The sequence below is a fragment of the Mobula hypostoma genome, chromosome 13 (genome assembly GCF_963921235.1).
Source record: "Mobula hypostoma chromosome 13, sMobHyp1.1, whole genome shotgun sequence".
NCBI lineage: Eukaryota > Metazoa > Chordata > Chondrichthyes > Myliobatiformes > Myliobatidae > Mobula > Mobula hypostoma.
Window position 1 is genome coordinate 51,526,959 of NC_086109.1, and position 17,007 is coordinate 51,543,965.

At 40.0% G+C, this 17,007-nt stretch overlaps 1 protein-coding gene across 6 annotated transcripts in view; it reads right to left on the reverse strand.

The window, feature by feature from the left end:
* The window catches only part of cep152 (centrosomal protein 152), a 306,980-nt gene that overhangs the window by 22,616 nt on the left and 267,357 nt on the right, over positions 1 to 17,007 (reverse strand). For 5 of the 6 annotated variants that reach the window (XR_010020130.1, XM_063065688.1, XM_063065689.1 and 2 more), the window contains 3 exons: positions 14,273 to 14,920; positions 13,364 to 13,532; positions 12,813 to 12,992 (listed from right to left, as the gene is read on the reverse strand). Coding sequence is in view for 5 of the 6 variants with exons in the window: in XM_063065688.1 (XP_062921758.1) it covers positions 12,813 to 12,992; positions 13,364 to 13,532; positions 14,273 to 14,920 (997 nt within the window). In the remaining variant the exon portion in view is untranslated. Of the gene's footprint in view, positions 1 to 11,748; positions 12,412 to 12,812; positions 12,993 to 13,363; positions 13,533 to 14,272; positions 14,921 to 17,007 lie in introns of those variants that run through there. The other variant, XM_063065691.1, reaches the window with a different exon arrangement.

The following is a 17,007-nucleotide window of genomic DNA, read 5'->3' on the forward strand; positions in this document are numbered from 1 at the left end:
GCAATCAAAGGGTTAGGTTCTAAGTGGCAATTAAGTATATGGGATAAAGTTCAAAAGACATCTCTCCAAAATTTCTCTGAACTGGGACAAGCCCAATACATAAAGAGAAGCCTCACTCACTTTACACTTGTCACAAAAGGGACTAATATCAGAATAGAACCACGATAACTTAGTTTTAGACATATGAGCTGTATGTACAAACTTGAACTGCAAAAGGCAGTGGCAAGCACATAAAGAGATTGAGTTAACTTAAGAATTGAATCCTAAACCTTGCCGGACAGAGAAATGTTTAAATCATGCTCCCAGGCAGTTCTAATTTTATCAAAGGGGGCATGCCTCAAGGTTGCTAACTTATCGCGAATAGTAGATATTGAACTTTTACCCAATGGGTTTATACAAAGAAACAAGTCCACAACATTTTTTTCAGGCATCTCATTAAAAGGCATTAAAAGGTTAATAAAATGTTTAATTTGAAGATTATCTAAAGAAATGAGTATTAGGTAGGTTAAACTTTGCAGATAGTTGTTCAAAAGTTGCAAAACAGTTGTCTATGAAAAGATCTTCAAAACGCCTGATCCCTTTTTTGTACCAATCATGAAATGTTAAGTATTTCATAGAAGGTCGGAAAAGATGATGATGCAAGATAGGACTAGAGAGGGAGAAACCATGAAGACTATAATGTTTTCTGAACTGAGCCCATATTCCCAGAGTATGTCTAATGGGAGGATTAACAATTAGTTTAGGCAAATGACAAGGAAGTGCGGATCCAAGAAGTGCGGAAATGGAGAAATCCTTATGAGAGTTCAACTCCATTGCCACCCATTTTGGGCAGTCGGACTGATTATGAAAGAAAGACCAAAAAGTAAGGCAACGTATATTGGCTGCCCAGTAATAAAAACGAAAATTGGGCAAGGCCATACCGCCTTCCCTTTTAGGTTTTTGAAGGTGAACTTTATTAAGTCTGGGACGTTTGCCCTTCCATAGATAGGATGAAATAATAGAATCTCACAAATCAAAAAAAGCTTTAGAAATAAAAATTGGTAAAGATTGGAATAAGTATAAAAATTTAGGAAGAATATACATTTTAACAACATTAATTCAACCTACCAGACATGGACAGGGATGACCAGTGTGCCAAACTCTGTTTTGTATGATTTAAAAGATTAGTAAAATTTTCTTGAAGAAGATGCTTAAAGTTCTTTGTTACAGTAATACCTAGGTAAGTGAATTGATTATGTACTACTTTAAAAGGGAGGTTATGAAATTCTAATATTTGTGCTTTTCTGTTAATTGGGAAGAGTTCACTCTTGTGTAAATTAAGTTTGTATCCGGAAAGCTGGCTAAATTTATTAAGAAGTGAAAATATTGGGGGTAAGGAGGTAGTCGGAGTTGAAATAAAAAGTAAAAGATCATCGGCATAAAGAGAATCTTTATGCTCAACAACCTCCCCCCCCCAATCCCCATCAATTCAGCGTAGCTACAAAACGCAATCGCCAATGGCACTATGGCCAGATCAATAAGTAATGGACTTAAAGGGCACCCTTGCCAGGTGCCACGTTTAAGGTTAAAAGGTTGGGATTGCTGAGAGTTGGTCAAAACAGAAGCAGTGGGACATGATAATAGCAATTTAATCCATGTAATAAAATTTTGTCCAAAGTCAAATTTTTCTAAAACCACAAAAAGATAATTTCACTCCACACAATCATACGCCTTCTTCGCGTCAAGAGGGATGACACATTCAGGAGTCCCAGTTGAAGGTGAATACAAGATATTAAATAGACGCCGTATATTTAAAAAAAGGGAGTAATTTTTAATAATTGAGGGTACAATGTTCTCCAATCTATGAGCCAAAACTTTAACATCGACATTTAACAAAGAAATTGGCCTATACGAGGAACAGTCTGTTGGGTCTTTGCCGTTTTTCGCTAAAAGAATGATACTTGCCTCATTAAATGATGCTGCCAATTGACCATGTTTAAATGACTCAGATAAAACTAAGGTTAATTGAGGCAAAAGCAGTGAGGAAAATGATTTATAGAATTCTGCAGAGAACCTATCAGATTTACCAGACTGCAGTGCAGGAGATTTACCAGACTGCAATGCAGAAATGGCTAAAGATATTTCCTCTAATGATAATGGCTCATTGAGTTTTGCTTTGAGATCAGGAGGAAGCGAAGGAATATTTAAACTATTTAAGAAATGCTCGACAGAAGTGCTATCATTTAAAGATTCAGAGGAATAGAATCGAGAATAAAAATTCTTGAATGTAACATTGATTTCAGAATGATTCAAGGTAATGTTACCATTTCCCATTCGAATTTTAGTAATTTGTTGTTTAGCTTTAGAGCGTCTTAGTTGATCGACTAAAAATTTACTGGATTTATCACCATGAATATAAAACCGGCTCTTACTTCCAAGAAGTTGGCATTCAACTGGATGTGTGAAAGTAAGGTCAAATTTAGTCTGAAGTTCCACTCACTTCTTGTACAGTTCCGGATTTTTGGTCTGGGCATATAGCTGGTCTGTTGCTGTAATTTGATTAACCAGATCTAATCGCTCTGTATAGGTCTTTCTTTTCAAATTCACAGTATATGAAATTATTTGACCCCTTAGATATGCTTTCATGGCACCCCAGACAACCCGAATTGGGGTTTCAGATGACATGTTAGTATCTAAAAAAAGAGTTATCTGGTCCTTCATAAATTTTACAAAATCATTATCCAACAGCAGGGTCGGATTAAAACACCAGTGTTTATTCATTTAGGAGAGAGAAGGAAGAAATATAGACAGGGTAACTGGGGCATGATCTGAAATCAATATACTCTAATAATCACAAGAGCGAACAGATGGAATCAGCTGGTTATTGATTAAAAAATAATTAATTCTAGTAAAAGTATGATGGACATCTGAAAAAAAAAGAGTAATCTCTCTCACTTGGATGGAGAAAACGCCAAACATTAGAGATACCATAATTAGAAAGGAAAGACTGAACTGATAAAGCAGATTTACTTGGTAGTCTAGGAACAGAGGAGAATCGATCCATAACTGGATCTAACCAACAGTTAAAATCACTGCCCAATATAAGAGAATATAAGCTCAGGTCAGGCAATAAAGAGAAAAAATGATCAAAAAACTCCACATCATCCGAATTGGGATCGTACAGGTTAGCCAAGACTACCCTAGTATTATATAATTTCTCAAAGACAATAATAAAATGACCATTTGTATCAGATGCAAACACAAGGAAATCTGCAGATGCTGGAATTTCAAGCAACACACATAAAAATTGCTGGTGAATACAGCAGGCCAGGCAGCATCTATAGGAAGAGGTACAGTCGACGTTTCGCGCTGAGACCCTTCGTCAAGACGAAGAAGGATCTTGGCCCGAAACGTCGACTGTACCTCTTCCTATAGATGCTGCTTGGCCTGCTGCATTCACCAGCAATTTTTATGTGTGTTATTTGTATCAGAGACTTTGTTGTAAAGCTCAAAAGGAACATTTTGATTTATAAGAATAGAGTCCCCCCGTGGCTTTAGCCGGAAAAGTAGAATGGAAGTGCTGCCCCACCCACCTTGATGTGAGATGGGAATTATCAGAACTATGAATGTGTGTTTCTTGCAAAAAAAGCAATTGCAGCTTTGAGCTGCTAAAGATGTGAAAACACCTTCCTTCTTTTAACAGGATGGTTCAATCCCTTAACATTTCAGCTTATAAAATTCAACGCACTAACCATTGTCATTTAAAAAAACATGGAGAGTAGTAGGCATGCGCAAAATCAAACAATCAAATAACAGCTCTGGGGCAAAAGTGTAAAACAAGAGCATCAGGACAGAAATACGTCCTGAATAACAAAGAATAACTAAAGATTCTACAAATGCTATTGGCAATAGAGATCACTCCCCACTCCTCAAATCCCACAATAAGAAAGCTACTAAGGATCAGCAGCATCAGCAAGCTCTTCGGAAAAATAACCACCCCCCAAAAACCGACTTCCAGATTCTTAACATCATAAGCTCCATTTTGTTAACAATTCAAAAACCAGAAAACTTACGCACTACGAATTAGAATTATACAGAGTAAAGCAAAAACAATTCCACCAAAATGTATTAAGCTCATCTCAAAGTAATAATCCAAAAGATATGAACTAAGAAAGACATAAACAAACTTTACCCAGTAACCTACCTGCGAGAAGTTATGAAAAAAATTCACTGACTTGAAAAAGAAAGATCAGGGAAAAAAAAAGGGGAAAAAAAGTACTTGTCTGCCATTTTAAATGATCAAACCGAATCTGAGGAAATGGAAGTAGCAGGGAGACTTTCAATAAATTTCTGAGCTTCTGTAACCGAGTTAAACCATTTCTTTTCTCCAATAGCGAGAGTTATTCAGAGAAGAGCTGGAAAACATAGTGAGGGCCTGAGTCCGCGATTATAAAACTCTTTCATGACTCCTTTATATTCGGCACGTAGACTCAGAACTTGGGGAGCATAATCCTCAACAATATGGATAGATTGACCCTTGTATTCCAACTTTCCTCTCCGACGTGCTTCCATAATCAAAAGCCTTTTCACTTTATAGTGATGAAAACAGAGAACTATGGCCCGACTCCGGCCTAGGTGCAAAGGTATGGTCAATTTCTATTTTAACTTCATCAGTCTAAAAGTTCTATTTTAAATTCATCAGTCCACAGGACTTGTTTCCAAAATGCATCAGGCTTGCTTAGATGTTCCTTTGAACCTTATGAATAGAACTTTTTGTCCGCAATGAACAAAGGTATGTTTGGAGAAAAAAGGGTGCAGAATTTCATGAAAAGAACCCCTCTCCAACTGTTAAGCATGGGGGTGAATCGGGCTTGTGTTGCAGCCAGTGGCATGGGGAACATTTACTGGTAGAGAGAAGAATGAATTCAATTAAATACCAGCAAATTCTGGAAGCAAACATCACACCGTCTGTAAAAAAGCCGAAGATGAAAAGAGGATGGCTTCTACAACAGGATAATGAACCTAAACACACCTCAGAATCCATGATGGACTACCTCAAGAGGCGCAAGCTGAAGGTTTTGCCATGGCCCTCACAGTCCCCTGACCTAAACATCATCGAGAATCTGTGGGTAGACCTCAAAAGGGCAGTGCATGCAAGACGGCCCAAGAATCTCACAGAACTAGAAGCCTTTTGCAAGGAAGAATGGGCGAAAATCCCCCAAACAAGAATTAAGAGACTCTTAGCTGGCTACAAACTGTGATACTTGCCAAAGTGGGTGTTACTAAGTACTGCCATTCAGGGTGCCCAAACTTTTGCTTCGGGCCCTTTTCCTTTTTTGTTATTTTGAAACTGTAAAAGACGGAAATAAAAAAGTTTTCTTGCTTAAAATATTAAAGAAATGTGTCATCGTTAACTTTATGCCTTTTGGAAATCAGTTCATCTTTTACTCGCTTAGCTATTCACAGTAACAGAAATTTTGACTGGGGTGCCCAAATGTTGCATGCCACTCTGTGTGTGTAAATGCAAATATAAATAAATAGCAATAAATTATGAGAACTTGAAATATCCCATTTTGTTCCAGAGCCTGATGGTTGAACCTGTTCTTGAACCTGATGGTGTGAGCCCTGAGGCTTTTGTAACTTCTACCTGAAGACAGCAGCGAGAAAAGAGCACAACCCAGATGGTGAGGCATTGGCAATCATCTTGAATGTTATAATGAAAATGAAAATTTGGGGGATGCTGTTATTGAGAGCATTGTATCAAACACCAAAGTAGTGAAAATGAAAATGAGGACAGTGATGGGGTTGACACATTTATTGTTGGAATATGATGTTACTTCTTGCAGGAAGGGAATGAAGACAGTCCAGTATCTGTATTAGATGTCACTGATTTAGTTGCATTTACAATCAAAAGAACACACCAGCATTCAATGTATTCTGTTGGTAACTATTACGAACCAACATGGTTTTATAGCGCGATAGTAATATTGACAGTGTTCTAATTTGTTCTGCACTTCATTCAGATACATAATTTGTTACTCAGGACGGGGTACCTGGCTATGTACTACCAAATGTTGTTGACCAACTGGCTGATGTGTTCACTGATGTCTTTAACCTCTCGCTTCAATAGTATACGGTACCCAACTGCTTCAAGCAGGCTTCTGTTATACCAGTGCCCAAGATGATCAAGGTGACCTGCCTCAATGACAATCATTCACCCCTCATTCTTCTGAATTCTAGTGAATATAGGCCCAGAGCCATCAAATGATCTTCATTTGATAAGCCATTGAATCCAGAAATCATTTTCATCAACCTTTGAACCCTCTCCAGTTTCAGCACATCATAAAGGGGCCAAAACTGCTCACAATACTCCAAGTGCAGCCTCACCAGTGCTTTATAAAGTTTCAACATTACATCCTTGCTTCTATATTTTAATCCTTTTGAAGTGAATGCTAACATTGCATTTGTCTTCCTCACCAGACCCAAAGTGCAAATTAATCTTTAAGGAATCCTGTACAAGGACTCCCAAGTCCCTTTGCACCCCAGTTTTTACCATCTTCTCGCCTTTCAGAAAATAGTCAACCCCTAATTTCTCTTATCAAAGTGCATGACCATATACTTGCCAACACTGTATTCCATCTGCCATCTCTTTGCCCATTCTCCTAATCGAGCTAAGTCCTTCTACTTCCTCAAAACTACCTGCCTCTCCATCTATCTCCATTTCGTCTCCAAACTTTGCAACCAAGCCATCAACTCCATCATCCAAGTTGGTCCCAACACAGACACCTGTGGAACACCACTCACCAATGGCAGCCAGCCAGAATAGGCTCCCTTCACTCTTTGCCTTCTGCCAATCAGCCACTGCATTATCCATGCTAGAATCCTTCCTGTAATTCCATTAGCTCGTAGCTTGTTAAGCAGCCTCATGTATGGCACCTTGTCAAAGGCCTTCTGAAAATCCAAGTACACAAAAGCAATTGATTCTCCTTTGTTTATCCTGCTTGCTATTTCTTCAAGGAATTCCAACAGATTTGTCAGGGAAGATTTTCCCTTGAGGAAACCATGCTGATCACTTTCTCCTAAGGATTCTTTGGTTCTTTTACCTTAAACTTTCAAATAAATTCTGGTTCATTGCACAATACCCAATCCAGAATAGCTGATCCTCCAGTGGACTCACCCATGAGCTACTCTAAAAAGCCATTTCATAGGCATTCTAGAAATTCCCCCTCCTGTAATCCAGCACGAAGCTGATTTTCCCAGTCTACCTGCATATGAAAGTCCCTTCTACTATTCTAGCATGAATTTTCTATCTCCTGTTGTAATTTGTTGGCCGCATCCTGACTACTGTATGGGGGTCAGTATACAACTGCCATCAGGGTCTTTTCACCCTTGCAATTCCTTAGCTCTATCCACAATGATTCAACACGTTCCATCCCTCTGCTACCTCTTTCTAATGATTCGATTTCATTTCTTATCAACAGAGCAACACCATCCCCTCTGCCTTCCTGCATATCCTTTCAATACAATGTGTATCCTTGGACATTAAGCTCCCAGCTATAATCTTTCAGCCATGATTCAGTGATGCCTAAAACATCATACCTGCCAATCTGTAACTGTGCTGCGTTCGTCTACCTTATTCCGTATATTGCACACATTCAGGTACAACACGTTCAGTCCTGTATTCAGCCTTTACGATTTTCTCACACCATACTCAACCTTTTGATTCGTAACTTTGTCTGAGGTCTTACCACCATCTGCCTTCACAATCTCTCCACTAACTGTTCTGGCACTCTGTACACATTCCCCTACAACTCCAGGTCCCACCTTTCCTGGAAGAGGGCCTGATAATCCAAAAATCTTATGCCCTCCTTTCTACACCAACTCCTTAGCCACATATTAGGCTATATAATCTTCCTAGTTCTAGCCTCACTGGCACATGACATGGGTAGCAATCCTGAAATCACAACCGTGGAGGTCCCGCCTTTTAACTTAACACCAAATTCTCTGAGTTCCCTATGCAGATCCTCATCACTCATCCTACCCATGGACCATGACTTCTGGCTGTTCACCCTCCCACTTCAGAATGCAACTCCAGATCTGTACTCATCATCCTTTTTGATTTTGTCCCCCTTTTACATTGCAAATCATCCCATTGACTGCAATTCTGCCCTAACAGCAGCCTCGCCTTGCTACCAGTCTCATTACAAACTGCCTGTTTGTAAACCTACTACCCATCTTTGGCCCTATCACTCTGCCTCCCACCCCCCTTCCAAGTTAGTTTAAACTAAACCCATCTAGCAAACCTGTCCACAAGCATATTGGTCCGCTTTGGGTTCAGGTGTAACCTGTCTCTTTTGTACAGGTCGTATCTTCCTCAGAAAAGATTGAATTGAACTATGGGATTAATGTATCTTCCTCAGAAAAGAATGATTTGGACTATGGGATTAATGGATTTGTGGATAAATTTGCCAATGATACAAAGGCATATGGAGGAGGGGGTAGTGTTGAGTAAACAGAAAGCCTGCAGAGTGCTTGTAGCTAGGGGAATAGGCAAAGAAGCAACAAATGAAATACAAACACGAAGAAATCTGCAGATGCTGGAATTTCAAGCAACACATATAAAAGTTGCTGATGAACGCAGCAGGCCAGGCAGCATCTCTAGGAAGAGGTACAGTCAACATTTCAGGCCGAGACCCTTCGTCAGGACTAACTGAGAGAAGAGCTAGTAAGAGATTTGAAAGTGGGAGGGGGAGGGGGAGATTCTAAATGATAGGAGAAGACAGGACGGGGAAGGATGGAGCCAAGAGCTGGACAGTTGATTGGCAAAAGGGATATGAGAGGATCATGGGACAGGAGGCCTAGGGAGAAAGAAAATGGGGGGGGGGCGGGGGAGGGAAGCCCAGAGGATGGGCAAGGGGTATAGTGAGAGGGACAGAGAGAGAAAAAAAGAATGTGTGTATACAAATAAATCAATAAGGAATGGGGTACGAGGGGGAGGTGGGGCATGAGTGGAAGTTTGAGATGTCAGTGTTCATGCCATCAGGTTGGAGGCTACTCAGGCGAAATATAAGGTGTTGTTCCTCCAACCTGAGTGTGGCTTCATCTTTACAGTAGAGGAAGCCATGGATAGACATATCAGAATGGGAATGGAACGTGGAATTAAAATGTGACAGTCCTTCCAGGTGAGGCAACACTTCACCTGTGAGTCGGCTGGGGTGATATACTGCGTCCGGTGCTCCCGATGCAGCCTTCTATATGTATTGGCGAGACCAGACGCAGACTGGGAGATCGTTTCGCTGAATGGCCTTCTCTACTGTAAAGATGAAACCACACTCAGGTTGGAGGAACAACACCTTATATTCCGTCTGGGTAGCCTCCAACCTGACGGCATGAACACTGACTTCTCAAACTTCCGTTAATGCCCCACCTCCCCCTTGTAGCCCATCCGTTATTTATTTATTTATACACATACACACACACACACACACATTCTTTTTTTCTCTCTCTCCTTTTTCTCCCTCTGTCCCTCTCACTACACCCCTTGCTCATCCTCTGGGTTTCCCCCCTTCCCCTTTTCTTTCTACCTAGGCCTCCTGTCCCATGATCCTTTCATATCCCTTTTGCCAATCAACTGTCCAGCTCTTGGCTCCATCCCTCCCCCTCCTGTCTTCTCCTATCGTTTCAGATCTCCCCCTCCCCCTCCCACTTTCAAATGTCTTACTAGCTCTTCTTTCTGTTAGTCCTGACGAAGGGTCTCGGCCCAAAACGTCGACTATACCTCTTCCTAGAAATGCTGCCTGGCCTGCTGCATTCACCAGCAACTTTTATGTGTGTTAAATGAAATACAATGTTGGAAAGTGTACGGTCATGTACTTTGGTGGAAGAAATAAAGAGGCAAACTATTATTTAGATGGGGAGAGAATTCAAAATGCAGAGATGAAAAGGGACTTGGGAGTCCTTGTGCAGGATACCCTAAGGGTAACCTCTAGGTTGAGCCATTAAGCAATGTTGGCATTCATTTCTAGAGGTATAGGATATAAGAGCAGGGATGTGATGTTGAGGCTCTATAAAGCACACGTGAGATCACACTTGGGAGTATTGTGTGCAGTTTTGGGCTCCTTATTTTAGAGAGGATACACTGACATTGGAGAAGGTTCAGAGAAGATTCTCAAGAATGATTCCAGGAATGAAAGGGTTACCGTATGAGGAACATCTGGCAGCTCTTGGGCTGTATTCTCTGGAGTTCAGGAGAATGAGGGGGGAATCTCATAGAAAAATCCCTCAAATGTTAAAAGGCCTGAACAGATTAGATATGGCGAAGTTATTTCCCATGGTAGAGGAGTCTAGGACAAGAGGCCATGACTTCAGGATTGAAGGACGTCCATTTAGAACAAAGATGCGGAGAAATTACTTTAGTCAGAGGGTGGCAAATCTGTGGAATTTGTTGCCATGAGCGGCTGTGGAGGCCAAGTCATTGGGTGCATTTAAGGCAGAGATAGATAGTTCTTGATTAGCCAGGGCATCAAAGGGTATGGGGAGAAAGCAGTGGAGTGGGGATGACTGGGAGAATTGAATCATCCCATGATTGAATGGTGGAGCAGACTCTATGGGCCTAATGGCCTACTTCTGCTCCTATATCTTATGGTCTTAAAAGATCCCAAGGATGCAGAAATCTGAACCCCTGCACCCTGTAACCTGTACCAGTCCCTAAGTCACACATTCATCTGCCAAATCATCCTATTCTTTCCCTCACCGGCACGTGAAACAGGCAGCAATCGTGCGATTACTATCCTGGAAGTCTTGCTTTTCAGCTTTCTACCTAGCTCCCTAAAATCTCCCTTCAGGACCTCCTCACCTTTCCTACTTATGATATTAGTGCCAATATGTCCCAAAACTTCTGGCTGCTCACTCCTTTTCCTTTAGAATTCTGTAGACCCCATTCTGACCTTTGGCACCTGAAAAGGCCACATACTACCTAGATGTCTCTACCATGACCACAGAATCTCATCTCTATTCCTCTGACTATGGAATCTCCTATCACTACTGCAGTCCTCTTCATCTCTCCTCCCTTCTACGGCAACAGTGCAGCCACACCCCCCCCCCGCCGTAGGTCACCCCCCCCAACTGTGTTATAGAGGGGAACGACCCCTGGGTATTCCGCACTGGCTACCCATTTCTCTTCCTTCTCCTGCCAGTCACCTGGTTACCTGTCTATCTATCATTTCCTCAGTCTGTGGTATGAGCCAAAGATCATCAAGCTGCAGCTCCAGTTCCATAACACGGTTTCTGAGGTGCACCTAGTGCAGATGTGGTTATCCAGGAAGCTGAGGGTCTCCCAGAATTCCCATATCTCACACACAGAACAAAATACAGGCCCTGGAGCCATTCTTACTGCACTAACTGTGCCCTAACAGATGAGAAGTGAAGAAAATAAAGAAAAAAACTTATCAGATTCTTACCTTGCCCAATTCTGATCTCACCTAACGCTGATGAGCCAAAGCCACTACAAACACTGGCCCACTCACACAGTGGGCACTCTGCCTGCCTATACCTTAGTTTTATTCACCCTTCCTAATGAATCTTGTTAACTAATTAGGTGTAGTCCATAACCTTTCATGAAGTGCTGCCTTTTCATTCTTCAGCCACGAACCTAAGTGCTTCTTCTCATGTTCCCACTGACTGATTGGGCACAAACCAACTCCCAAAAAGGAAATAGGAAAAAGACACAAAATTTTCGGTGAGTCATCTTGACTGGAGTGGTTGGCAAAATAATAGACCAGAAGACCCCCCATGGAGTGGTTTTGTAGCGTTTGGTATGTACATTATTAAGGATGAAATATCCGGTTGCTTGGAAGCAGATGATAAAATAGTCCGAAGTCAACATGGCTTCTTTCAGGGAAAATGTTCGCTGACGAAGTAAGATTTTCCACCAAAGCATCCATATGAAACACTGGACAGACAGCGGTAATTTATAGCTCTAAAGCGTATTTGGAGGAAAAAGTTAGTTGGGTTATCTATTTCAAGAATATACTGTCAAGGCTTTGTGTGACTTTTTTTAACCCCAATATTACTATTAGCCTAGGCAAACAGATTGACAAACATTGGTTCCCTGAAAAGATTGCTAATTACATTAGGTAATTCTGCTATTGTGAAGTTTGAAAATACTGATTGACTGGGAGTGGAAGAATTGTAAGTAAGGCTTTGTTTCTCCCCCCTCTCCCAGAAGTATGTGAAGGATCACATTAATTTACATTTAATAATCAATAGCAAAATTAAATATTCAACAACATTGTACAAGAGTCTGACGACAAGCAAGATCAGGCACCATCAGAAAATATGGCAACCAACTTTGATCAAAGAGTTCGGTTGATACTCATTCAAAAGGAGGTAAGAAATTATGAGGTGCACCATTTGAGAAGGAAATTTCAGAGCCTGGAAAAAACAGAATAAGGATTCGGAAGCAGTCATGAAATAACTTTGAAATCAGAAACTAATATTGACTGAATACTACAAAGATATTAAGTGCAATTGATCTTCATTTACTAAAACTCAAGTGCAGCCAGGACAATGAGTGACTGGAAATCGACAGTTGCAGTTTTGCTCAGACTATCACCGACGTACTGAAAATAGAATTGTTTACATATGGAAACACGAACACATTTGTAGTTCCTGCTGAAGACAATCTACAGCCACAAGTGAAATAACACAGGCACCTCAATGAGAACAGTGGAAAGTAAGTAAGGAGAACTCAATAGCCCAATGCTAGTACCTGGTGATACCAAAGAGGTGGCAGAAACAACTCCACTCTCACTTGAATGAGACTTGAAACTGACCTTTAAGGTTTAGTACGTAAATTTTATGTTCGTGAACAGTGAGTTGAAGCTGCTGACCCATTTCATCGAGCTTTTTCTTGAGTTGGTGACATTCTTGTTGAAATTGCTTTACTTGTGTGCTACATTGTTCATCACAGGGCTGATATTCAGGATTGAAGTTTTGCTTTCCAGAAAGCTGATCTGTGAAGTAAATTTTTAATGGGAAAAATTCACAAATTTTCATTACTATTCTTAAAGGAAGTTTTTAATGTTAAGGTTTTAGATCACTTTCATATACAAGTATTCATAACAAGATTAAAAACTTTGAAATGGTAAGAGTGAAATTAAATTTCTTTTCAGTATATTCTAAACTTCAAGTCTCATCAGTAGAGAACAAATAGAACTTCAGATATCAGATATTGTATATTTTAACTTGTGGTCAAATGTCATGAAAATCTTTGCCTCACTGAAATAAATTAAATGGCAACTCTGTCTATATGAATAGTTTTATTAAGACATCAACCAGTTTTAGTTTTTGAATTTAGAAAGAGTTAGTAAAGTACCACATTTACTTTCATTTTGCTGTACACTGGTATTCAACTTATGTTGCATATAATCTAGTTCTTGCTTGATCTGAAGTTCTGACATCTCAAGTTTTCTGAGCTGCGCCTCCTTTTCAGTTTTATATTCTTCATGTTGCTTTTCCATTTCTATTAGTGCCTTCTGTAGATCTATTTTATTCTGAAGGAAAAAAAAACAATGTATAAATAACGCAAACAAGAGGAATTCTGCAGATGCTGGAAATTCAAGCAACACACATCAAAGTTGCTGGTGAACGCAGCAGGCCAGGCAGCATCTCTAGGAAGAGGTACAGTCGACATTTCGGGCCGAGACCCTTCGTCAGGACTAACTGAGGGAAGAGTTAGTAAGAGATTTGAAAGTGGGAGATTTCAAAGAGATTCCCAAAGATTCCCAATTCAAAGAGATTTCAAATCTCTTACTAACTCTTCCTTCAGTTAGTCCTGACGAAGGGTCTCAACCTGAAACGTCAACTGTACCTCTTCCTAGAGATGCTGCCTGGCCTGTTGCGTTCACTAGCAACTTTGATGTGTGTTACTTAATGTATAAATAACATTGCCTACATCATTTTAGAAGAATGAGAAATATACACATGAATTCTCTTGCCGTCTGAAAGTACATATGTGAAAGGGACAACTTGTCATAATGTCTCTCCACAATCTGTCCCAAATATGTAAACATACTTTCTAATGGCAAAGGTATCAACGCAGTATGTCAACAAGGTGTGATTTTCCAAGTACAAACAGAGATAGGCAATGAAATTGTAAACACACTAAAAGCTATAAAACCACTCCATCACGGTGTCCTCTTGTTTGGAAAAACAATGAGTTAAACAGCTAATGCATCCATCAGTAATATTTTTAAAATATTCAAATTGTCAACATAAAATTACTTTTCACTACCTCTTTGTGTAGAGTCTCTATGATGTCCTCAACTAGTTTTGTACAAATTTTCTGGAAACGGTCCTTCACTTTGTCAAACTGTGCATGGATGGGTTTGATGGGGTTATAATGTTCTTCTATTCTGAAATATGCAGAGTCTGAATTTATAATAAAATGTTTTGAGATCTGTCTCAGGTAATGCTCAATTTCAGCAACAAGCTCAGATTCATACTGCTGCTTTTCATGCCTAATCTGTTCCTCTTGGCGGGCAGACCATTCCTTTTGTTTCTCAATGATGCATAGGTTTAATTCTGCTTCCTTTTGTGCAAGAAGCTCACTCCTCTGCCTCGTAAAGTCCTCCTTAGCTGCTTTAAGAACTTCATTGAGTTTATTTCTATGCCCATCCAAGAAGGTTTGATAATCATTCTCATTTAATTCATAAATTCTGTTTATCTCTTCTTGTTTTTCCTTGTTCCACTGGGCTTGAACTTTTGCCAGTTCAGTTTTAGCAACTGCTGATGCTTCTTGTTTCTGACGTTCTAATTTATGTTCAAGAATGTCTATTTTTTCCTGCAGTTCAGCAATTTTAAAACTAGATCCGGCTTTATCAATTTCTTTCAAAGCATATTGTTTCCATTTCTCCTCATCTTCTTTCAATGCAATTGAGATCTGGAAATTACAAGGAACAATCAAATCAACAAATCTATCTTAGTGATAAAACAGTATTTCTTTACTCCTACCCATTAATGTAATTTATATAATAATGACATGATCCAAAGCTCTTTCCCTCCCCATTGCCTTCTTTCACATCATATATGCTATCTCAACAGTCACACAAGTTTTTCTACTGGATTTTAAATTGATGATGTCAGAGAAATTCATGGCAGTGAAAGAATTCCACTCAATATACAAAGGTGAACTGATTTCCAAAAGGCATAAAGTTAAAGATGACAATTTTAAGCAAGAAATCTTTTTAATGTCCATCTTTTACAGTTTCAAAATAACAAAAAAGGAAAAGGGCCCGAAGCAAAAGTTTGGGCACCCGGCATAGCAGTACTTGGTAACACCCCCTTTGGCAAGTATCACAGCTTGTAAATGCTTTTTGTAGCCAGCTAAGAGTCCTTCAGTTCTTGTTTGGGGGAATTTTCATCCATTCTTCCTTGCAAAAGGCTTCTAGTTCTGTGAGATTCTTGGGCCGTCTTGCATGCACTGTTCTTTTGAGGTCTATCCACAGATTCTCGATGATGTTTAGGTCGAGGGACTGTGAAGGCCATGGCAAAACCTTCCGCTTCCACCTCTTCAGGTAGTCCGTCGTAGATTTTGAGGTGTGCTTAGGATCATTATCCTGTTTTAGAAGCCATCCTCTTTTCATCTTCAGTTTTTTTACAGACGGTGTGATGTTTGCTTCCAGAATTTGCTGGTATTTAATTGAATTCATTCTACCAGTAAGTGTTCCCCGTGCCACTGGCTGCAACACAAGCCCAAAGCATTATCGATCCACCCTCGTACTTAACAGCTGGAAAGGTGTCCTTTTCATGAAATTCTGCACCCTTTTTTCTCCAAACATACCTTTGCTCGTTGTGGCCAAAGAGTTCTATTTTAACTTCACCAGTTCATAGGGCTTGTTTCCAAAATGCATCAGGCTTGTTTAGATGTTCCTTTGAACTTTCTGAATAGGACTTTTTGGCTGCAATGAGCAAAGGTATATTTGGAGGAACGTCTGGTAGAGGGAAGAATGAATTCAATTAAATACCGGTAAATTCTAAAAGCAAACATCACATCATTTGTAAAAAAGTTGAAGATGAAAAGAGGATGGCTTCTACAACAGGATAATGATCCTAAGCACAGCTCAAAATCCATGATGGACTACCTCAAGAGGCGCAAGCTGTAGGTTTTGCTATGGCCCTCACAGTCCCCTGACCGAAACATCATCGAGAATCAGTGGATAGACCTCAAAAGAGCAGTGCATGCAAGACGGTCCAAGAATCTCACAGAACTAGAAGCCTTTTGCAAGGAAAAATGGGCGAAAATCCCCCAAACAAAAATTGAAAGACTCTTAGCCGGCTACAGGCTGTGAAACTTGCCAAAGGGGGTGTTACTAAGTACTGCCATGCAGGGTGCCCAAACTTCTGCTTCAGGCCCTTTTCCTTTTTTGTTGTTTTGAAACTGTAAAAGATGGAAATAAAAAAGTTTTCTTGCTTAAAATATTAAAGAAATCTGTCACCTTTTGGAAATCAGTTCACCTTTTACTCGCTTAGCTATTCACAGTAACAGAAATTTTGACCGGGGTGCCCAAAACTTTTGCATGCCACTGTAAGGTTGACAAGAAGGAGAATGGACTTAGGTGATCTATAAGGGGGCACGAGAAGAACTTGGCAAGTAGAATTATTGAAAATCCCAAGGCATTCTACACTGACATAAAGAACAGGAGGCTGACTAGACTGAGGATAAAAGAGGAAGCATGTGCCTGTACTCTGAGGAGTTAGACAAAGTTTGCAATTAATACTTTGCTTTAATATTCATCACTGAGGGGGACCTTGATGAACATTGTCAGTATAGTACGGGCTGGTATATGCTGCAACACATCGACGTTAAGAAAGAGGATTTGCTGAAGCTTTTGAAAAGAATTCGGATAGACTGGAAGGGGTGTCACAGTTTCAAAGATCGAAGTACATTTATCATCAAAGTATGTATATCATATACAACCTGAGATTCATTTTCTTGCAGATACCCACAGGAAAACAAAGAAATACAAT